This window comes from Malaclemys terrapin, chromosome 9 (assembly GCF_027887155.1).
Source record: "Malaclemys terrapin pileata isolate rMalTer1 chromosome 9, rMalTer1.hap1, whole genome shotgun sequence".
NCBI classification, from domain to species: domain Eukaryota; kingdom Metazoa; phylum Chordata; order Testudines; family Emydidae; genus Malaclemys; species Malaclemys terrapin.
Genome location: NC_071513.1, coordinates 26878383 through 26902919, shown reverse-complemented (window position 1 = coordinate 26902919; position 24537 = coordinate 26878383). Strand labels below are relative to the sequence as shown.

At 41.9% G+C, this 24537-nt stretch overlaps 1 protein-coding gene across 2 annotated transcripts; it reads right to left on the bottom strand.

Moving 5' to 3' along the window:
* Positions 1-5970: 5970 nt before the first annotated feature.
* TBX22 (T-box transcription factor 22) lies at positions 5971-23387 on the bottom strand. 2 transcript variants are annotated; one of them, XM_054038945.1, is made up of 9 exons: positions 23321-23387; positions 22901-23026; positions 22002-22155; positions 21078-21179; positions 19414-19588; positions 17899-18063; positions 17031-17095; positions 16671-16756; positions 5971-12332 (listed from the first exon to the last, which is right to left on the bottom strand). In XM_054038945.1, the coding sequence occupies exons 1-9, from the start codon at positions 23385-23387 to the stop codon at positions 11725-11727; spliced, it is 1548 nt and encodes a 515-aa protein (XP_053894920.1). In that variant the 3' UTR covers positions 5971-11724. The 2 variants fall into 2 exon arrangements, with proteins under 2 accessions (XP_053894920.1, XP_053894919.1); XM_054038944.1 differs by lacking the exon at positions 23321-23387 and having other exon boundaries at positions 22901-23144.
* Positions 23388-24537: the final 1150 nt, after the last annotated feature.

Here is a 24537-nt window from a genome sequence, read left to right as displayed (position 1 = left end):
CTATTTGCTGAGAAATGCGCTGGCTTCTTTATCTTCTGAAGGTCATCTGGCAGTATATATTACATTAAAATGTATTAAACAAATGTTGTTTTGTTCAAGGTTTCAATTTAACTTTAAGTGGAAGTTCCTTCTATAACCACGCTGATATTTAAATGCCCTCCGATTTTGATATAAAAGGCTGATTTTAAACATGCAGATGAAGCATTGTATATGCAGGTGTAAATGGGATCTTTTCTCCAGAATTGTGGAGAGGCAATTTCCCCTATATAGCTTTGGCACTCATTTTTATGCATGGAAATGTGGAAAAAAGATCTGTATGTTCAAGCTTATTTGTAATATGCCTCAGTTTGGTTCAGAAATCTCTAGTAGTCACCTCCTATGCTAAGCAAAAATCACTATGAATATGCATATAATTTCTTTAGCCTTAAAGGTGAATGATTTTGTAATTATAAGAGAAAAGTAATGTAATACTGTGACGAACTGGGATTGTTCTTAATGTGGTCTTTGAATGCTGAGTGGGGAGGTTGCCTGGGATGGTCTGCATTGGGGGGTGGGAGACAGGCCTTGAGGAAAGATACCTGAGCATGTAATGTGAGAACCCAGGAAGGGGTGGGAGGTGAGGTGACACCTTTGCCCGGGAAAACTGAACAAAGGCTGGGGGAGGAGACGCTGGGGAGAGTGAGAGTTGCAGGATCTGGCTGGTGTAATGGAGGGGAGCCCAGACTGGGCTCTGACCCCCCAATGGGGCTGTGGTGCCCCTGGGACCCCAAGATGGACCTAATTGGGGGAGGGGGTCCTGTTGTCTGTGCCTGCACGATCTGTCTTGGACTGTGTTCCTGTCGTCTAAACCTTCTGCTTTACTGATTGGCTGAGATTCATGGTGAATCACAGGAAGCCGGGGGTGCAGGGCCTTGTGTCCCCCCACACTCCGTGACAAATACTGTGATGCTTCTTGAGGTCCCCAGGATGGTGAATCACTCAGTTACCGCCCCTCCCTCCACCTCCAATGAGAGACATATTTGCTTATACTTAACTGGGTTTCATCTCCCTGACACCACCAGCCTGTTAGCTGGCCAAACAATCTCTGAGCTATGCCAGCCCTTACTTGGCCTTACAGGTTAATAATACTTCAATAACAATAACTTCAGTACCCGGAAAGATAATGGAGCAAATAATTAAGCAATCAATTTCTAAACACCTAGAAGATAATAAGGTGATATGTAACAGTCAGCATCAATGTGTCAAGAACAAATCGTGTCAAACCAACCTAATAGCTTTCTTTGACAGGGTAACAAGCCTTGTGAATAGGGGGAAGCTGTAGACGTGGTATATCTTGACTTTTATTAAGGCTTTTGATACTGTCTCATATGACCCTCCCATAAACAAACTAGGGAAATACAACCTAGATGTCGCTAATTTATGGTGGGTGCATAACTGGTTGGAAAACCATTCCCAAAAAGTAGGCTTTGTTGCTTGAAATATTCATGGTAAACATGATGGAAATTAGTCTGATCTCCTGAATAATCTCCAGCCTTCTGCATAAAATGTTATTTCTATAGGTTCCAGTATGAGAAATTCTACTTGACTGGTGGTGAATTAATGTGGTTGCAATACTCTAATGCACTCAACGGCCAAAGCAAAAATAAAATGACTATCTTTGAAACACGGGTTGAGGTAATAGTAAGAATAACTGAAAGTAATCTTGCCAGTCCATTACTATTTTCTTCCTTTTTGAGTCTAAGCCCTTTTTATTCACAAACCTGACTCAAAGCAGATGGATCTGTCAAAGATCACTCTCACAGGTGAGCTGAATTGAGCTGATTAGCTGTTAAGAGCTAACAGCTGTAAAGCGAGGCATTGAGGAAATTGTTGGAGACCATGCCCTACTAAAAGATGAGATTTCGATCAAACACCAAAAAGAAAAACATAGAACAGCTCTGAGAAGTTGTACTATTGAAATGTTAAAGAAAAAGGTTTTTAAAATCTTAGAAACTACCCGAACCCCTCCTTAAGAATGTAATATGTCTTCATACTGCAAACAGTTGGAAATTTTCTTTAAAAAAAATACATCAGGTTCTGTTGTTGTTAACAAACTATCTATTTTAGAGATCCAGTATTGCTGTTTCTAGGGATTTTGCTGTTTCTGGGCAGTATCTAATTTCAAGTCCACAGAAAGATCTTAAATTTGATTTGCCGCTTTATGCTTTATGATTTATAAACATAAAGGGTCCTGTACAAAGTATGGGACACTTACTTTCCTAAATTGCAACAAAAACTTAAAACTTGGAACTTTACCTAGCACTTTAGGATGTGAAATCTACTTCTTGGGAAGGGAAACTGGTCTGACATATGGAACTAAAGGGTAGCTCCTTCCTGTGAGTGTCACTGTAAGGACATGGCAAAGGATGGATACAGCAGTTCTCAAACTATGGGTTGGAACCCCAAAGTGGGTTGTGACCCTGTTTTAATGGGGTCAGTAGGGATGGCGTTAGACTGCTGGGGCCCAGGGCCTAAGTCCAAGCCCAAGCCCCACCACCTTGGGCAGCAGGGCTCAGGCTTCGGCTCCAGCCCTGGGCGGCAGGTCTCAGGCTACAGGCCCTGCAGTCTTGGGGTTGGGTACTCATTTTTGTTGTCAGAAGGGGGTCACAGTGCAGTGAAGTTTGAGAACCTTTAGATTAATACATAGATATAAAAATGACACGCTACCCAGGCACAACGAAAAATAAGCTGCATGAAACATGAACAGAAAGCTAAGGAACATTGATATAATAGCCAACATCTGTAAAAACCCTACCAGCCAGTAGTATCCTCAAGACTATTTAGGGCCAGATCCAATCTCGCTTATACCAGTTTTCACTGAGGTAGCTCCATTTAGTTCAGTAGTGTTGTTCATGATTTGCACAAGTGTAAGTAAGGAAGGAATTGGGCTCAGAGTTTAATCATGAAATGGCAGCTCTAGCAGGGAGAAAATGTGATATCCTTTGCTAATAAAACAGTTCCAAATCACAAAGAAGTTGTTTTCCTGTTCATGTTTATATTACTATAAAGTGTGGACAAAAAAATAAGTTATTTTTTTTAACTGTGTGATTGCAGAATCAGTGTAGTGTGCCGAAGTAGCAAAGTTGTGTGAGGTGGCTGGGGAAGTAGGAGGGTTGTGACTCAGTAGAGTCTTACTGCACCCCCATTGCGTCGCTGACCAGGAGCTGCCCAAGGTAAGCCTGTGCCCCAGCCCCATGCCCCATCCCCTGCCACAACCCTGAGCCCCCCTAAAACCCAGAGCCCCTTCCTGCACCCCAAACCCCTCATCCTGGGCCCCACCCCAGACTCTGCACCCCCAACCCAGAGCTCTGACCCCCTCCCACACCCCAACCCTCTGCCCCAACCCTGAGCACCCCTCCAAACCCAGAGCCCCCTTCTGCACCCCAAACCTCTCAGCCCTGGCCTCACCCCGCAGTCCTCAGCCCTGCACCCCAACCTTCTGCCCCAGCCCTGAGCCCCTCCCACACCCCAAACCCTCATCCCCAGCTCCATTGGGTCATGGGCATCAACAGTTTTCTTCAACTGGGTTGCCAGAAAAAAAGTTTGAAAACCACTGCAGTAGAGCATAGCTGCTGAATAAGGACATCTTTCCATGACTGGACTTGGTTTTGACATGTTAGTACCTTTTGCAAACATCATAGAAGACCTTGGCTCCAAAATAGATTATAGTTATTTTAGGTGCTTGTGCTCTAAAGAGTTCTCAGGAATGACCTGAATGTTGTTTGGAGAGAGAGTAGAAAGTGCATTATTAAAATGATCAGACTATTTTAACATAGGACCCAAGCTCAGGCCTCACAGCTGTACTTCATTTTCAACTCCCGCAATGCTTTTCTTTCATAGTTAAGTTCAGGGATGAAATCTGGGAGTTACTTTCACAGGCATGAGGTGGCGGGCAGGCATACTGTGAGCTGAGGTTGTAGAAGCTTTCCTTCACTGCTGTGGCAATGCATCACAGTCATGACCTGCAATAGCCCCTTAATTCAGGTCTTTGGCCTTCCTTGAGCAAAGGCTGTCAGTCAGTCAGTGTTTTTATGAAATGCACAAATGGGGAATAAAATGATACACTCAAATTCATTTTCATTTATGAACTAAAATCAGGATTTGAACTCACTTCTTCAGAATTGAATGATTAGCCCACTGAGGCACTGAGATGTACGTCAAATATCATGGGTTCTTCTGAAAATAAAAGGAGGTTTGCCTGGAATCATATATTGAAGTGATTTCTTCACAAAAGGCATCTACGAGATCCTCAATCTTAATCCACTTTGAAATCAATTTAAAATCCACTTTACTTGAAGTTTAAGGATCTAATTCATGTTCATTCACAAATTTTATTTACGATGAAATACCTAGCTAACCCTTTAGCTATTACATCTGAAAATCAGAATAGATGTGAGGCTCAGGTTAAGAGGTAAAGTCTTATTTCCTTCTGAGCAGCTCTAACGTGTGCTAGTCCTGTCAAAAACATGCACACTGGGCCCAATCCTTGCACCCAGCTTGATTAAATAGACTGTGGACAATGAAATTACACACGGGGTTGAAATGGCCTAATTTCTTCTCCCCAACCCATGAGCAGGGTGCTGAGTACCCAAGCCCTATGTGTTACGTACATTAATGTTCATATGTTATATACTTTATTTTACATTTTATGTAATTTTTAATTTATACAAAACAATGGAAGCATCGGCCCAAAGATCTAGGCATTTCTGGCAAATATTTACATATTTAAATATTTACAGCAAATATTTAAAAGCAGAAATAAAACCAGCAGCTTCCACTCATTCCCAACCAGAGCTTGCCAACCAGATAATAAATATTTAAACTAGCAAACCACCCTACTCATATGTATCAGTCTTCATTAAATTGCTTCCACCCTGAAAACCCAGGGGGAAAGGGCTTTGCGGCATGCCCTTTACAGGCTGTTTCACATTAATAGGGGAGCAAATTCCAGAGTTGGGGTTCCTCACAGAGTAAGCTTTGCCAGAAGCCTCATCTCTTGGAAACCAAAGGAGAGCCTCTGCTCATCACAGTTATGTCAGTGTCACCAGAATAAAAAGTGGTCCACCAAGTAGGGAGATGCCCAGCTATACAGAGATAAACGGAGCTAATCAGAGGGCTAGGTTGCTTAAACAAAGTCTTTTTCAAAAAAGACAAAATCTAAAATTGAAATAAAAATCCACTCCATCCCCAGCTTATCTGCATGCCACCTATAATCTCCTACACTATTAAGATGTCAGACCCTGCCTTTGCTCAGTCAGTAAAGCCAACTATTACTGACCTCCTATTAAATATGCAAACAAACATCTTTGTGCTTTTTCCAATGCTGCTTCTCAGACATTGGTTCCCCTTGAAAATCTCCAAAGTTACATCATTGTTCTTCTTCAGATCCCTTCGTAAAACTCTCCTTTGCAGTTATGTCTACTGAAAACTTGCTAATGGTTAAGCAGTTGGTATCCTGAGACCACTGTCAATCATGTAGCTCAGTATTGTCTCATTGTTTCCTGGTGCTCCCCATCTGTCTGTATCCATCTGTTGTCTCTTATATTTTGAGCTTTTTGGGGTAGGAACTATCTTTTTTGTTCTATATTTGTACAGTGCCTAACACAACAAGGTACTGGTCCATGACAAGAACTCCTTCATGCTACTGCAATACAAATAATTACAATATATAGTACCTGCATATTTAAGTGTCAGGCCATTTCATTTTGTGAAATAATAATATTTCGATTTGATTTATGGCTATCTTTTTCAGAATGTTCAAATTACAGCGCCATTTCCCATATGCACCATACAAAGATTTTGTTTCTGTTTGGTGAAAAGCGTCAGTATTGATCATTATCCTTGTCAGTACACACGATCTTCAAAATGATATTGAATGAAAATAAAAAAAATGAGGCCATATATTAGACAAATAAACGACCGCAATACAAGAAAATTAAAATAACAATTTAATGTGGTATGATTTGGCTGGTTTTGCATCCATATTTTTTTTTAAATAGTACATCTTTCAGGTGCTTTTAAGAGACAAAACCAGCATATATATATATATATGAAGAAAGAACATGTAAATATTGTATCTCCATCTGTTCCCAATACGGTATGTTTACATATTAATGTGCAGTACAAATTTGTAAACATGAACATTTGAAACTTTTGGAGGAAGTGATACTAGCTCTTTTCCTTTCTATAACTTTATTGGAACAGCATGTCTGAAATGGCCCAAACCACACATGTAAATACGTTTAATACTGGATATGTTTCAAGTGTTTTATATATTTATTTGTCTGTTTTATATTGCCATCCAATCCAGGTTTGTATATATAATTTTAATAACAATTATCATCTAATTGCAGCCCAAACCTCAGAAGATTAAATATATACTAAGGCACTTATATCAAAGCAACTACCACCAATGTCCAAACGATGCATTTGGCTTATTTTAAACATAGCCAGTAAACATATTAAATTCTGGTGAAACCAACTGGTAAACTACAGTTGGATTCACAAACACTATTGTTATTTTGTCTCATTGAAGAAGAGGTTTCTAAACACAAATGTAGCATATTCCAAAGTGGAGTACAAAAACAGTGCTTAAATATTGTCAATTCAATTCACTGAGTACTGTAAATATAATAAGATATTTCTGAATTGCTTTGAATCTGAGGTTGGATTAACAACATTTTAATTTGTGGAATAAGTTTCAGCTTTTGAGAAATGTATTTCCCTCCCTATTTAATTCACCCACACAGCATTTTTATGTTTATTTTATTTTCAATCCACTGACGGAGGCTAGAAAGTTGGAAGTTTTGCACTTGTCATATATTCCACGTAATAGTAAAGAAAAGAACTTCATTGGTACAGTATATAGACTACACCTGCATGTTATGGACATATGGTCCTTTTGAAGTTGTCTTTCATTCATTCCGTTTGCACATTTAAAAAAAAAAAGATTTACTATTATGAATATTTGAAGTAATGGTGGTGATTTATTTTCTCATGTTCTGTCACTCAGTCATCACTACTAGCAGTTTAAAATGGTAAAACTAAAAGGAAACTTGTAAGTCATCACTGATCATTTGGACATAGCTTTTCTACTATAAACAAAACCATATATTCAATGGTGTTCAAATTCTGGCAAAAATACCATCATGGCTATTACAAATGTAGCTGTTAGCTCCGCTTGGCACTCTCCCAATTTATCAAAAGTTGGACCCTTCGCATCTGGATACTGTCTCCTGGGCTAGCTATTCACAGCCTGATTGGAATTCTGGTTTTCTGACCTGCATGGACTCCACAGATTATGAAATGTCCTCCAACTGTTCACAGGGAAGCTCAAATCACATCCTTTCCAATAGCTGTACTGTACACGGAATAAGCCCAGCATGTGCCATGTTAGTGGACTTCACTAAGCACCTTCATTGATTTGGGGCCAGAATTCCCAAGGCTATTGTCATAAACTGGTGACTCTTTTAAAAAGAATCATTATGGAGCTGGAGAGAACAATGAAATGTGAAATGGAATGTTCAGTGAAATGGAAAAAATATGTTATATGTTCTAAAATCAAAGGACCTGATTCTCTTCTCATTTATACCAATGTAAATCAAGAGTAATCCCATTCAAGCCAATGTTGCATAACTGGTGTAAGAGAGAAGAAAATCAGACCTGGAATAGTTAGCCAGAGTTTTGCCACGTAAGCAGAAACGTCTAGCCACAGGTCGAAAACCTTGGGTCATTTATTTCAGTCTGATCAACTGTTAGGTTTTTGAAAGGCCTATATAGTGCTTGCTATATAAAGGTCAAAATGTGGCATCTCTCTCCTCCTGCCCTCTCCCACCCCTCCTCGGTGCCTTGCTTGTCTATGTATTTCTTATTAATCACTTGTCCAGCCGCAGAGTCAAAATCTGCAAACTTCCATAAAACTTTTTGGTGGAACAGCAAATAGCAGAATTACATTTAGAAACAGCTCAACAGAGGTGTGTTAAAAAGTACTTCATGGGGTTCTTGAATCATACGTTTAATATCACGCCAGTCAGAAGCCTTTTCTCCTTCACCTTTGTAGTATGTGTAAAGTACATAATATTCTCCAGACACTTTCACTCAAAGTGTTGATTCCTTTTTGGATAAGACTGTTCATACCAATGTCTGGTTCTGTAAGTACCTCATACCTGTGGCCCTGTGAGTTAGAACCCCTGAAGCCCACTCATAGGCCTCCCACTGAAGTCAATGGGGGTTTTCCATTGTCTTCAGCGGGAGCCAGATCAGGAGCCTCGCTCCTTTCATTGTCTACAGTGCTACCACCACAGCAAGTAAATGGTAGAAAATGCTCCACTCCCCTTTGTGAGGTTTCATGAGTCAGTGAACTGGCCTGAGTCTGTTCCCATTTAAATTACTAGTAAAACTCTCTTTAAGTTCAATGGGAGCAGAACTGGTGTTTGAAATTATACAATTAAGAGCTAAGCGCAAGAGGAGAGAAAAAAAACAGTAAAATAAATTCACATCATCTACATCCTAACATCTTGCCTTTATATTATTTGCCTTTTGATACAGAGTTTATTCTTATTCTTATTCTATCCTTTATACATCTAACAAATCTCCTTTTTCCTTTGGTTTGGATCTGAAGGGTAAAGCCAGTGGAGTTCCACACCTGTAGCCAAGAACAAAATTTGGCTCACTGTACTGAATATTCACTCTGTGGGCCAAATTCCTTGTGCTATATCACTGAAGTCGCTCTAGGAGGGAGTAAGGTGAATAGGTTTTGGCTCATACTAGATGTTGCCAGTGCACAATGAAATGTACCTTTGAATTTAGCTGAAGTATCTGATAGTCACTGAGAGTTTGCCAACAATTGCACCACCACATTGCGCTGCATGAGCACAACAAAAATGTCGTCCCATAAATATTCATGTTAAACAATTGATTAGCGATGTTTGCATTCCCCTTTTTGCTCTCTGCAAATAATTGCATGATTGGGTTTTCCTGGAATGCTCAAGGAACACAAAAGTTATGCTTGCCTGCTTCTGAAAAACTTCATTTTAAATTTGTTTCCCATTTGTATTCACAGCAGGAACCTGAATTATCCATATCCAATCAGGAACCATAAACAAGATAACGTGACTCATAAGAATGATCATAACTAAACAATACAACTCAAATGTTTGATTGCTCATTTTAAAAGGTAAAAAGAAAAGTGGAGAAAAGTTAATCAAATAACAAATACATTTGAGGAAATCATATTCTGTTTACATCATACATTCTGTGAATGGGAAAAGAAGGTGATTTTGACAAATTGTTCGCTCAGCTCTGGGAAATAAAAATGTAATTTATTTGATCCAGATTTAAATGATACGTTTTCATAAAGTCTTCTATGCCAAAAATTTATAGCTTAGGTTTCAATCAATTCTTTTAAGTGGACAAATACCAATTTTGTTCCACAACTTCAAATCTATCGTGATTGTAATATTTTATTTAATCACTGCTGTTATTGTGGAATTTGGGATTTACCGTTTGCATCCACCCAGAAAGAAATGACTGATCTAGAAGAGCCTCCTCCTGCTCCCCCAGTAATTTAGTCAAGATTTAGGACCATGTCTTGCTCCTGTTATTCTCGTGAGCAGTCCTGATGAACCAATATTCTGATCTCTGTGATACAAATGTGCAAAATCTGGTCCATTGTCTTCAATGGAACTACTCACGTGAGTAAAGCAGTCGGGATTTGTCCCATTGCGGGTGAAGGTGGTTGTAAGACATTTGGTTATAAACAGTGCTTCGTTGCAATGTTTCACTTTTAATTAAAAAACAAAACAAAACCCTAGACATTGCTAAAAAATAACATTAGAATGTAGATATTCTCCTTTTTCCAATATTACTAACTGTTTTGATATCAATTTAACAGAGTTATGTATATCCTAAGCACTCATCTCTTATTGATATATATGAGAGTTGTGTGAATAGGTCACAGGCAGCTCTACCAGCAGGAAATGCTAAAGCTACCAATCTCCAGAATGCATTTGCATTTTAGAAAAGTCCTATGACAATAGATCTTCAAACTGTGTTATTTAAACAGCATTTGCTCCTGTTTTTGTCTAGTTTCACTAAAATTTATGAATGAGAGTAAAAATAGAATTTTGCCAATAACTTTTCATTCTTAAATCCACGTGCATTTGCAATGTAGTACCATTTTTATGTTTCTAAATTCAGGATTCTCTCTCTCTCTCTCTCTCTAGTTCTAATTCCACAACCTGTCTGATTCCTGTCAAATATTCTCTGCAAATGTCTATTATATATCGAGTTAGATGTACAAATCAACTGACTTCAGGAAGGGCCTGAATATACATCAAATAAAGAAAAATAAATATCATGCCTCCAATCGTGGATTACTGTTAGTGTTCTATTGTGCCCTTGCGTGGTGGAGAATATTTACATGGGTAGCATGACTATCCAGAGTTAGAACAGTTAATGCTAAAAAAAAAATTGGGAGGGAATTAAAACCTCATGCTTCAGAGTTTGTCAATTGCTAACTCTTAGGGATCAATATGAGATCTCTATGGCATCAGATTACCCCATATCTGCCTGCTGTAGGTTTTTTATACCTTTCTCTGTAGCACCTGATGCTGGCCACTGTTAGAGAGAAGATAATGGACTACATGGGCCATGGGTCTGATCCAGTCTGGCAATTCCTATTTTCCTTCATGCCCCGAGGGGTTGGAGGAAATGCAGATGAGCACTCCCCCAGCAAGTGCTTCAGGAAAAGTTTTGTCTCACTTTTAGGCTCAATGTTTCCTGGAGTTCTGAGATCTGCATCCTGAGCTCCCCTTATATGGGACCAGCTGGCCAACATGAAGGGTGACATGGCCCTGCCCTGTCCTCCCTGCCCACTTTGGACTGGGCTAGTGCCACTTTCAGCATTATCTAGTGGAGTCCTTAGGAAAGCACAATGAGCAGAGTGTGCTGTGTAGGGGCATAGGCACAGGAAGGCACCTTGAACTCTTCTCTCATCAGATGCCCTTTCCCCACCACTCTAGGCCAGGAATAATCAAGCCCTTGGACTGTGGGTCAGTCTTTGCTTCCTTCAACATCAAATGTTTAGATTTGGGACCAAATCCTACTAAGCTGGTTCATTCAGGTCTTGAGTCAGCAAGATGCTTGCTTCGCTCGAAGTGTGCCCCATAAAGTCAATAAGTCTTAACCATGGGCTTAAGCACATAGCTGAATAGGGACGGTTTGCTAAATCAGGGCCTCAGATAGTCCCATTAACATCAGTAGGACAACTCAAGTAAGGTGAGCAGAAGCTAGCCCTTCATCTTCAAGATAATAAAGGGGAAGCTAGATAAAGAGTTTCATGAAAATAATGTTTAAAGTACTGTGTATTTATTATACTTAGTTGCTGAGGTTCATTCCTGCTGCAGAGTGCAAATATTAAAAGGGTGAATGTAAAGTTTGCGCCTATCCTATGAACATTACATAAATAACGCTTACCAAAAGGCATCTCTCTGTTGTTGGCTATTTTGTTGTCCCCCATGCTCAGAACATTTTTTACAACACAGTTGCATATGAAACGTTAAATATCGAGGCAGGTCACTCCTGTATTATGAGGCACTTTATATACAATAATCAGCAAACCTTTGGGAACGACTGAAGAAAAGACTTGCTTACATGTCACTGCGGTAGAAACGTTATATAGTTCCATTAGAGGCAATGGTTAATTGCTGAGTGCCAGATAGAATGATTACATCTGCCATCTCTAAAAGAAGTCGGAATGCTGTCATTCACTTTGAAATGGCTTGTTGCGTTCATCAGTCTAGATGGCATAGAAAAGTTATAACCATACAAGCCATATGGAGAATGTAAAGAAAAATTAAGTGCTTCCCGAGCAATGGGACTTGATGGGAAAATGTTTCCAGATGCATGTAATCCATACAACATTTGATTAGCAGAATTGGGTACTTGTAGACACTGCCCAGTTAAGTCTTCAGATTTACCATTTTTCAGATTTGTTATGCCAAGGGAAGATAGCACAGGCACATCCATCATGAAGTGGGGCAAAATATGTGGAGTGCCTCCCAGTTTTTCGTGGCTTGGAAATACAAGTGACTGTTGTCTCAAAAGGCTTGTAGGACAAATCTTGTAGTAAAGGGGCAAATTGAGATTATGTAGATATGTTTCAGGGCATGACCCTCCAATGTTGCTCGCTGACAAGTGAAACGTAGGAGGTGAGCAAGATGGAGAAAGCAAGGAGTTCAGAGGAGATGGCGTCCCACCACTTGAGGTTGTAGGTGAAGAACCAGAACTCCCATCTAAAAATGAAAGCAAAAGTCATCAAAATGATGCTATTGGATGTTAACAAATAAGAATTATGGGTGGAATCCTGACCACACTGGAATCAGTAGATATTTAGATGAAAATGATAGCAGGCTACATTGACTTCAAAGGGAATTCTGCAAGCAGGACTATGTCAAGATCCATCCATAAATTATGCATCAAATCTTTGTTATTTAGGCCCCAGTTCAGCAAGGTAGTCATGCATGTGTATGTAAACATGTGACTACTCCCATTAACTTTTTTGCGGCAGGAACGGGGAAAGATTTTATTTATTGATATTTGGGTCGTTTACAATAAGACATTACAATTACATTCTCTTGACACGTATAGGTACATATCTTAGTACAGAATTAACAGTATTAAGCAACATCCTGTATATTGATCATATCTTGTTATATCATTAACCTCTCTCTTTTTTTGTCCCAGTAACTTGATTGGAACTTCTAAGGTGCTGAAACTCATACACATTCTTAAATACCTTGTTGAATCAGGCCTCTATGTATAATCAATTCTCTTCTTCTGTTTATAAATGAACAGTGTCATTTCAATGTGCTCTATTTTCCTCGTGATTTCCAGGGATTGTCCTTGCATATAACAATAGAAATACTTCTTATTCAGCATTGATGGCGATTTTGCCTTGCACCCCTGATCACAGGAATTGATTCATTTGAATTAGTTTCCACTGCAGTTTATAAGACATCTTTAGTCACTGTTTCTCAAACAACTTTAAACGTTCTTTTCAATTTAACATCCTATTTTCTGAAGTGGATCAATGAGTGCTTTCATAAATTTATTAGAAAACCAGCATCCACTTATTTTACATTTATTAGGTTACTGGTGTATAATGCCATTGTTCAGCACAAGTTTTCAGCAATGTGTATTCCTGTTACTAAGCTGACATTATTTTAAGATGGCATCATTTAAAAGTCCCATTCTTCTCCTGCAGATGTATTAGCACAGCTCCATTGCACCTTATATCACAAAATTTTGGATCTACTTTTTTCTCATTTATTTATATGTATTAATGCTGTCATGGAAAAAAAAAAACCAAAATATCCCCAGTTGCTTTTTGCTTTTACAAATATTTGTAAAATGGTTGTGGCATGTTTAGGATCTTTTTTCATTTACACTATAATTCAAATTCATGTACGCAAGACATGATCTGGTCAGGTTTTATATGTAATGATCTATGAGGAATCTTTTGATATTCTATACTTTTTGCTGTCAGTGTATGAGACTGATATAATGTGAAAGTTTAAGAAGTGATGCAATGTAGAAACTATTCTTGTTCTCGGATTAACTGCAGACCATATCATGTATGTATTTACAGGAATGATGGCATATTTTTGCACATTAAGGGCTTCATCTTTTTCACACTGATGTCAATTGCTGTTTTAATATTGATTTCAATGGGAGAGGGAGCAGGCAACAGAAAGGACCCATTCTCCTCCTCCTCCCTAATTCTCATTAATATTATAGTGGTTTAGGGGCAATTTAAGCAATGTAAGATCACATTTGTGATGGCAAGATCATTATCTAAACTTGCACAAGTCGTCTCAATGCAGCTAAGTCGGGGACAGTGCGTAGAATATTATTATAAACTTAAAATGCTCCTTAAAATGTACATAAAATGGTTTCCAATAGATCTTTGGATTTTGTGGGGTGGGAAATGAATAAAATAATACTGCAAATATGGTTCAGCATTTTTATTAGGTACCATAAATATATTGTTGCTGAGATTTTTTCAGCATCTACAGTATTCATTTTGTCTGCGCTCTGTGTGTGTCACTATTAGTAGTGCACCATTCCTTGGCAGGTCTATTAACTTTTGGAATGTGAAAATTCTTGCCCATCCGTAAGCTGCTCTACAGTTCTGATGGATCTATGTAGGCATGTTTAGACTAGATGGCTTTGTCATGTTCTGAAATTATTTAGTTAAATTATTAACAAAAAAAATGCAAGTCCTATTTAGGAGTAGCTAATGGACACATTGTCAGTGTTTTAGAAATGCAAGCAGAGCATAGCAAATCATCGCAACAAGTCACTGAAAAACTTTTCCTGGGTCACTTAGCTTTCTTTGCAGTGCAAATATTTAGACCTGATCTTATTCTCATTGAATACAATGGGTATTTAGACCAAGCTGTGCGTACATGTATCATAGTATGTGTGTGTGTGCCCATAGCATATAAGTGAAGGTGATATCAGTATTCTCAGCCCAATTGTTCAAAAGTCAGTTGGACCCAAAAAAGTCATGACATTGTCTTGAAAAACCATGAGATTTTTTTAAATAAATCATTTGCCTTCTAGGTTTTAAGCCCTTAGGATGTGTGTTTTCAAGCTTTTCTCCACCACCAAGATGTCTAGAAACTCATTTTTATTTAAATGAAAGCTGAGATTCAGATATGTTCATATGGCCAGGAAATTGGCCATTAAGAAAAACACTGAATATTGTGGGACTAGCAATAAAACCCATGAAAGTTGGCACTTCTATGAAATGCACATCATAAATGGCTTTCATCATGCACCTTTTACCATCTTGCCTGCACTCTGCCCACTAATCCATCTCCTCTCGGACTATTTCTAACATTACAAACTTCTGAACAGTATTAGCTATCTTTTGCTTAAGGCCGCTTATGTGTAATGCAGCCATCCAAAACTCATGCTGAAAAAGCTTTTATAACATCCCACACCATCATTAATTCTATACAGTATTTATGTGTGTAGCCTCTATATCTATGTATCTTGAGTTCTTGATCTTATAAAGTAGAAACCATTCACATTTTGAGATAATGTGGGATGTATATGCCACAATATAGAAATCTTCAAATTTTTCATAAGGTAAATGACTGTGTTAAATTGGTAAGCATAGCCTTTTTTTTTAAGTGTTTTCCAGTGGTAGAGTCACAGTTTTTCATCTGGCTCTATGAGCAGACATTCTTCAAGCAAAACTTCCAGTGGACATTTTGCCTGTGTAAATTCTGCAGGATTGGGCTCCAAACGAATAATTTCTCAATGGAGATAATTTTTATTTGAAAAATCTTGCAACACTTATTTGCAGCTTTGCAGCAGTTAAATGTCTTATTATTGATAATTTCTACATATTGTATCATATTCTTTACTATTTAAGCATTGGATTTTGTTTATCCAAAAAAGAATAGTAGCAAACCATAGAAAATATAATTAGATATTATTATAATCCTATTTCAAGATAATTTTCTAGAATGGAATGGACAATCACAAGAAATGTCACAAAATCCATACAAGATAGCAAAATAACAAACCTATTCTAAATATGCCTCCAAAATAGCTGAATACTATTTTTTCATACAAGTTATAGGTGTGAATCCTGCAATATTCTCAGCTCCAGTTGAATGGTTAGTGGACATTAAAGCATTACTAAAATGTTCATGGGGCAAGTTTCATACTCCTTAAATTAATTTCTACAGGAGTCTTTCTTGTATAAGGTATGTGGAATTAGGTCTACGGAATGTTGTTTGGTATCTACTCACTTCCTCTGTGTAATATTTATTTTATTGTATGTACTCTTATTTTTAGATTTAATACATGGACTTATCAAAATCTTTAAGTTTATGCACAATGCTAAAATACATTAACTACAGCACTTAATAATTAACTAATTGACACATTATCATGGAAAGAATACAGACTTCACACCCGAAAAGGTGGAGCTCAGACCAGCAGAGGGAATGAATTTTATAGCAGAGAGTCCTTCACTGAAGATGCCCCACCACCAGATGTTCAAATATGATGGCATTAACTCAAGCATCTCAAGATGGCCTTTAGTCACCAGATAAAACATAATGTGACAGATGGTCTTTAAGGCTTCAAACCTACAATAAGCTCCAGGAGGGTGGAATTTTGCATCTCTATGGAGCCCCACTGAAATGGTGCAAGGATCCTCCTGGGCACAGCTCTTTGCAGGATCAGGGCCTGAGGTAGCTGTCCCTAAACGAGTTGTTGTTATTATTGACTTAATATATTTACTTTTTTGTCCTTTTTAGATATTTATTTATTCTTCAATGTCATTTGATTTGAAAATGAATAAAGAGTTAATGTAAAAATATTGTCTCGCTCACAGAAACAATCAACTAGGTAGTTGTTATTAAGCATAAACATCAAGAAAGGACAGAGGCAGTAAATTTGAATTCTAATCCTTTAATCACAGTGCCATCACCTAGAATGGCATCCTGCTAATGTCATGTCATTTCACGCATGCACAACAATTAGATTATTTCTGTTTTAGGCTTAATTTTGTTTACACTTTAGAAACCACTTGAACATTCAAAACTCACCTTGAGTTTCTGCACCAAAGGTCTTAAAATCCAGAGTAAGTGGTGGCCTCCATGGATATGTTTCCAAAAGTCCATCCAGCACTCCCCTATAAAGTAGAACTTGGAATTCAGTGACTTGGTGGATATGGCTCCTGCAGAGAATTACATTTGCGGACTTCCTGCCTTACTAGATATCGTTCATAAAGAAAGATTACATAAATATTCTAAAGCATTCTCTTGTCTTTCTTTCCAGTCAGTTAACAAAGTCATTTCAAATCTAAAATTAAAATAGTAAATTAAAAGTAGTAAGAAATAGAGCACAGATCTTTTTACACACATGAGAATGCATAGAATTTGTGGATGACAATTTATAAAAATTACCTGTTTCTCCCAGGGTCTCTAAATCCTTTAGCAAAGGGATTCCTGTCTATTTTCAGTTTGGTAATCTACAGATTAAAAATTACAATAATCAAATAATTGTAGTGAGTAAATAAAACCAGGCGAAAGTAGGATTAAAATTATATAACAGGGGTATAGTTTTCCTCACTTCTGCTGATTGTTATATTGAATTGTATTGTTTAGATTAAAATCTGCTTTCCTGGATCCTCCATATAGCCCTGTTGACTTCAATGAAACGACAGGACAAGATTTGGCCCAAATATGGCAATTGTTTCTATTATAAATATCCCTCCCTCCCTATGCACTTTAAAGCAGCACTTATTAATTAATTATTATGATGATTCCTTAATCTCACGCAGATTGAGTTCCTTTCCCTTTGATATTTTCTAAACAAGTTTCCCTTCTATTTATTTTATCTGCAGTTTTGTGCACGTGTTTTTAATGCTATTTCCATAACATTGTACCGCGTTGTTTATTACAAAGCACCGCCTAGCTCCCCTAGTGCTGTGGCAGTCTGTGAGAGCAGTGCCCGGTCCTACAAGGTGCTGAAGTCAATAGGAATAGGACTCAGCACCTCGCAGCATCAGGCCTTTTCTAAATACAATTAGTATTTATTATTATTGTTGTAGTCAAGTCCCTGGGGAGAGCAAATCTCCAGGGATTTCTTACTGAAAATACCAGCCCTGCGTAAACTGGCAGTAACAGGCCACAATATATCCTAGCGTGTGTTATGGAACATGCTCAAAATTAATAAAAAAAACAAAGTTAAAAATCCAGGATTCCAGCTGCGGTTCTGTTTCCCAGGAATCCAGCAAAGGTGAAGCTCTCCTTGTTCCCCGGGCCGCTTTACCTGCTGGTTTTGATAAGCCGTTACAGTGGTGAATTCGGTTTCCTTAAATGAAAAGGTTTTAACCCCTTCCGCTGGCAGAGACTGGATCTGGGCCAGATCAAATCTGGAATCCTGCACAATCACGTGCACTCTGGGTTTGTACTTGTGCATGGACTGCAGGATAATCTGTAAATTACAAGGAAAAGAGGGTGAGCAGCTCTCCCCTCCGCACAGAAAGGGTCAAGAACCCCTGTGTCCGACTGAAATTCTTCTCCCATTAGCAATAGCCAAGGCGCTCCCGCCTGCTCCCGTTCCCCGAGCTGAAACAACTGCCTCGAAATCAATTCTCCCCCTGACTCTGAACACCGCGTTAGTAAAGTCGCATTTGCGTTCGCCTCTGGGAAGATTCGTGTGTGTGTGTGTGTGTGTGTGTGTCCGTCCATTTTGCTTTGTAAAGCCCCGTTTGTTTTATTTTGCAAATACCAGCAAAACACACACACCCTCCCCAGCTTCAACGGCTCGGCCCTCTGGTGATCGTTTCTCCTCCGCCCCAAATCCCCACTGGCAGCGCCTCCTCCAAACTGCTCTCCCGATCTTCGTACAATATTTAGGGCGGAAAACAACCCCCCCATCCGGATAGGAACTGGCGACTCGAAAATCCAGTTCGTTTAACTCAAGAAGAAAGGGACAGATTGTAGCTGAGTGTGGGATATTCCCTAAAATCTATCCCCCCACACTCCAGCCGTGCAGGATTTAAGCGCTTTCTGTCACAAATGACTGCAGTGGAAAGGCCGTAAGGTTGCGGCTCTTGTGTGCAGATATAACCCTCCTTCCCGATCTCTGCTGGGTGCTGGGCACTTGGAATAACGTGTCTCACTCAGGCTGGTGCTTATGGACACCCACTGAGTCCGCGTGGCGCTTCCCTGGCTGGCATCTGACTTGCCTGAAAAACGCTTTGCGTCTTTATCAGAGGGGTAGCCGTGTTAGTCTGGATCTGTAAAAAGCAACAGAGAGTCCTGTGGCACCTTTAAGACTAACAGAAGTATTGGAGCATAAGCTTTCGTGGGTGAATGCCCACTTCGTCAGACGCATGCTTATGCTCCAATACATCTGTTAGTCTTAAAGGTGCCATAGGACTCTCTGTTGCTTTTTGCGTCTTTGGGGTCTTGGCCTCGCCCCAAGGGGGGCCTGGAGCCCCCAGCGCGGTTCCTGGTCAGTCCCTCTTTCCTCAGCTTCCCCTGGAAGCATGTGCCCCGGATCCAGCCACAGACTGGAAGCGGGATGGCCCAGGGACAGCGAGAGAAAGCTCCACACACTGTTCAAGTGCATTTATCCCGCACCCAGCACTGCAGCCACCTAAACCCCTTCCCACCTCTGCCCGTCCAGGGGCAAGTGACGATTCTCTCCAGACAAGAAATCAAGCTGTAGGGGCTGCCCGCGGTGTGTGTGTGTGGGGGGGGACCGCCTCCCGGGGGGCTGCCGCTCCCCGCCTCCCTCCCCCCTGCCGGACGAGAACCGAGCTAAGTCCACACCTACATGCCCTTTGTCGTCCATCTCATTGTTGGTGAGTTTCACCCTGTCGAAGCTGATGATTTGCCTCATCCAGGTCTCTCCCGAGCAGGGGGAATCCGGGTGGATATAGAGCCTGGGCGTTATACAGGAGTGGTCTGTGTTCCCAGCCACCATCCACTGGGAGCTGTGGTAGACATACCTAGAACGGGAGGACACAGCGGGGTCAGCAGACAACAGCCGGAGCCCGGGCCGGCAGCGAGGCCGAGGGAAGGCCTGTGGCTCCCCAGGGGCGCAGCAGGACGGGGAAGGGCCAGGGCCTTCGTTGGGGTGGCCTGTATTTCCGGACGCCAACCGCCGAGGAAACCGATCTGCGCCGCTGAGTGAGATCCGCGGAGCTCGAGCGCTCTGCAGGCTCACAGCCGGGGCTGGGCACCGCGTCAGCTCCCCAGCGGTGGAGCTTGTTTCCCAAGCCAGGCTGTGCCCAGCCAGGCCTGCAGGGAGGTGTGTGCGCCCTGCACCGGGAAATCCAGCAGCTGGGTCGGCCTCACCCATCCCTTCAGGGCTGGCAGCGCGGGGGCAAAGGGGGGGGGGTACGCCTGGCCAGGAGAAGCAGGGCCCCCGCGGGCTCTCCGCGCTGCAGATACTCTCCCTGCGCGCACGTGCGCCCGCTAAAACAAATGTGTTTCTAAAGGGCTGCAATTCAAACTCGGAGTTATCAGTTGCTCCCGCTGCTTTGTCGGCCTCTGCCTCGTCATCTGTGTCACCGGTGTGTGTGTGTGTGGGAGTTAGGTGAGAAACAACTCTTCCCCTCTTCCCCCCCAGTTTCCTTCCTGGGTTTAGGTTCCCCGCCCGTTCTCAGCTCCTGTTCCTGGGCGGTGGAATTGTCCCTGGGAGCCCGGAGCCCCGCCAGCCGGCGCACAGCCCCGGGGGCGCTAGTTTCATTGCACCCCGCGGCCCTGCGGGTTGATTGCGCTGGGGGGCGGGGCAAGGCTGCTTGGTGTGTCTGTGTTGGGTCATTTCGCTGTTGCACCCAAAGCAAGGCCGGCTCTGAACCTCCCTCCGGTTTACACCGATAATTTTTGCACACACCCACACACCGAACTAGCCCTTGGTACTCGGGAGCCAGGGCCTGTCCCCTCCGGGCGGCGATCACCCCGTGTCCCTTTCACACCCCTGTCATTCGGTGACTGCTGAGCAAACCGCACAGACCCGCGGAGCTGGCTTCCCCTCCCCACCCCCACCCCAGCACCCTCGGGGGCTCCAGGCCACAAGGAACCTGCCTAGGGGCTGGGGACTGGACGCATTGCCCTGCCCCGGGTGTGTGCGCGCCCGGGGCAGGGATGGTCAAGGGAGCACCGACAGGCGAGGCATCCTACGGAGCTGCAAGATGCCTCGGTCAAGCGCAGAGATGCCCTAGGCAAGAAAACTCTCCCGGGGGTGTTTGCTGCGCAGAGAGGCAGCGGGGCGCGCTTTGCAACGCGCGAGTGAAACTGCCGCAGGACACACGTGTGAGAGCCGCCGCTCTGAGGCTGGGCGCTAGGGAGTTTCACCGAAATGAGGTGGGGAGAAGGCTCTTTTGCTGGTCTGACTCGTGGGTAATCAGCTAGTTATTGTAATCAACGTGCCTGGTGCAGGCTGGTTTGGTTTCGCTGTAAAACGCGCGGCATTTGGTGGATCCGTTTCTTTACCTGTATCTTTTGGAGTCCACAGGGACCACGTCAATGGCGACGTAATATTGTTTCGCTGGCTCCAGACCCTTCACTTTCACCCTGACAGAGGGAAACATTCTCCTGCGGGATGGGGAAAGGAGCCCGTTATTCTCCCTCGTTCGCTTGAAGCTTGTAAGGCGGGAGTAAAAAGTTTCAGGACAAAGCTCCCAGTTTAAAAGTCGAAAACTATTTTTTTTTAATAATCCCTTTCGAGGTATGGGAACATGGGATTGCACCGAAAATCTGAGGAGTGAAATCCTCTGGGGGTTGTCGCTCTTAGCTCAAAACACTACACAGAAAGTGCGGAGTAAAATATCTGTTATGCGCGGGTGTTCATGGAGATAAGGAACATTTTAGCTGTATGTAAACAGTTGCTGTAAGATCTGCTATATGGGAAATATTAAAGTATATGCATTAAAAAATGATCGCTATAAGTAAAACAGAATTCCACTGATCGTGGTTTCTAACATTAGGTTACATACCCGCATTTGTTGTTAACGTTTGTAATGTTGTTCATATCGATATTGCTAATACTCGCGTTGATTAAAATATTTAAGAGAAAACACACACCAAATATAGTCTGTAGGAGATATATTGGAACATTAAGTATGAAGATTTTATTCCAGTTATCATGCATAAATTCATACTACACTTTTTTTGAACGCATGGCTACTGGTTTACTTTTGGTCCAGTTGCCAAATCTTTGACAAAGGGGTTTAATGAATGGATTCAGTTTTATATTTTACAACACTCTCTAGAACGTCCCGTTAGCACAAGCAATCGAAAGCACAACAAACGTATTTAAGAACCTGGGTTTTTCTTGGGCCAGAAGACACCCTATGGCTATCACCCATGAATTACATGCAAACACCCAGACCCCAAGGCTTACTGGCTCTGCCATACCTGCCGGCTTTGGTAATAATCATTTCCGTGCCGATCTCATGAAATCTTTTCCAGAGTTCAGATCCTTGCAGTTCCACGTGGATATCATCCTTCGCTTCTCGACTTTCGGCGCTAGCCGAGAAAGAAGCTGATGTGCCTGCTTTAGGTCTCTTTTCTGCCAGGAACAGAAATGAGAAGCATTTACACGATTCCTGTTCAGAGCAAGTTTACATGTACAGAAATGCCCCCCCCCCCCCCGCCCCTGAATTAGCCTGCAGAGCCCCCACCCTGGGCACTGGCTTTCTGGATACAGGCTGCGGCAGAAGGGAAAATATTTAATCTATAATACAGAATACTGATGGTTAGTCTAGTTTACTCTAAATCTAGACTAACCATCCCTGCGAGCGCCTGGAGAGTAACAGGGCCCGGGGGTGGAAAAGGAAGGCAAAGGTTAAGGTTATTTTCCGTGGCAGGCACAAATCCTTCTGTCTCAAACCTGAGCCGAGGGCAGCGCTCCCTTCTCTAGTTACGGGTTTGCACAGGAACCGGGAACGCGCTCAGGTGAGACAGGGCGTTCGGGGAGTTTATTCAAACCACCGGGAAGTTTCGCGTGCACCACCTGGGCAAGTTCTTCGGTCTGTTTCTGTGAAACCTGCTGGTTTTCCGGGCTGGGGAAACAAATGGAGATGCGGCTCAGCTTCCGCACGTCAGCCAGAGAGCTCGGGAAGTTTTTCATACATGGCTGTAGTTTTGCATGTATGCAGATCTCAGGCTCCCCACAGCCTCTCCCCGTGACTTGGCTGCGGAGTTTGAGGAGCGGAACCCATCTTGCGTGAGTTTATGAAGCCCTTAGCCACGAAGGAATCTCTGCGCCAGCTCCTGTCAAACGTTATTTAAAGAGAAAAACGGGGGATACTAACCAGGTTCCTGGCTTTTCCCGGTCCCTCTGCAGCCGGTCCCGTCCTCCTCTCCCTTCTCCGCGCGATGCGGTTGTTTCTCATCTCTGAAGTCCTGCAGTTTCCTCTTTGCGGATTTCCCCACTAAGGCTTCAACGGAGAAAGCGTGAGCTCGGGAGCTTAGAGCCATCCCGGCGCAAATTGGATCCTCCCGAGCGGAACTTCAAGCCTGATCCTTTAAAAACGGGAAGGAAATCCCCCAAATCCTAAAATAGAGCGAAAAGCCCCCTCGGGCAGGAGCGGTAAGGTTCTTCCTGACAGCCCCTTCCCTCGCACTGCCTCCACATCGTGCATGCGGGCACCCGCGGCAGGTTAAATCCCTCGATTTATTCCTCCTGCTGGTTCTACGAGATTGGCAAGGGGAGGAATTTTTAGGGAACAGACCTGCCCTCACTGGCAAACGGAGCAGCTCCGATTGGGGAGCAGCCGCATGAGAGAGATACTGTTGCATCCAACTGAATCAATAGAAGGCTGCAGGCACCACTGTTTGTTTTGGAAACTGTTGGGAGCGTAAAAAACATTGAGTGACAGTTCCTAGGGCTAAGGAAAAAAAGGGGGAAGACAGAAAAGGAGGGAGGGAGTGGGGAAAAGAGGGAGTCTGCCCCGTCTAGGATAAATCAAAGAGGTTACTGTTCTGCATTCAATTGTAAAAGCCAAAGAAATGTGACATAATTGCACACTAGGGGCCACTTTTCCAACAAAAGTGCAAATAATGTTTAACCAGAACCAGCAAAAATCTCTCTAGGCTTTTGCTACCCCAATTAAGACACAACGTGTGTGATTCACTTCAACTGCCTTGTTTTCCCTCCTCGGAAACCTAAACGGTGCTATTAAAGCAAACTGACCTCTTTTTGGGTTTTAAAGCTCATCGAGTCAAACTGTAGTCCCCTACCCCCAGGTGTAGGCGACTCCTTCGTATGTGAGAGTAAGGGCAAGACGAAGGATTTTTTTTAACAGGATCAAGGATGTAACATTTACACGTTTTCACTTCCAAGGCAGGACAAGGACACTGCATCACTGCCACCCAGGAGCGAGCATCTGCAGCAGATTAGAAGGGGGAAAATCAAAATATTTTATTCAAATTATTCATTTCAGTTACTAATTCGAATAGCTTCGCGGTATTGCAGATGTCCATATAACAGACAAAGGCAAGGCTACAACACAAGTCTTCAGAGATTTAAAATAATAAAAATGCAACGATTAAGTTACCAATTCTCAGAACAGATCTTCCCCTCATTTACTGATGAACAGAAATATAATCTGAGCCCTGCAAAACCCGGTCATTCGAGGGTATAGTTCCTTTCCTTTGAAACGATTTCAGCTATAACTCCAGTGACTAGGTTTCCAAATATTACAAATCTCTTCTTCCTGCTTGGAAATGTTATTGAAAAGTGCCTTAAAACAACTTCCATCCCGTTTAAAATGTGACAGAAAGGGAAATAACTGTATATTTATCCTTGCCAACCAATTTATACAAATATAATTCACTCATTATTGAGGACTACTGAGAATGTCAATGCATCATTCGTTCCTCCTTTCCCAGGATAAAAATGCTATGTCGTGTATTGAGAATATTTATACAATTAGGGAAAGTATTGGAT

Coding starts and splice junctions, on each gene's coding strand:
- TBX22 (XM_054038945.1), bottom strand. CDS start 23,387: ATGCAACAGTATCTCTCTCATGCGGCTGCTCCCCAATCGGAGCTGCTC. Junction 22,156..22,900: donor CGGGAAAAGCCAGGAACCTG/GTTAGTATCCCC, acceptor TGTTCCTGGCAG/AAAAGAGACCTAAAGCAGGC. Junction 17,096..17,898: donor CGGCTTATCAAAACCAGCAG/GTAAAGCGGCCC, acceptor TTTAATCTGTAG/ATTACCAAACTGAAAATAGA.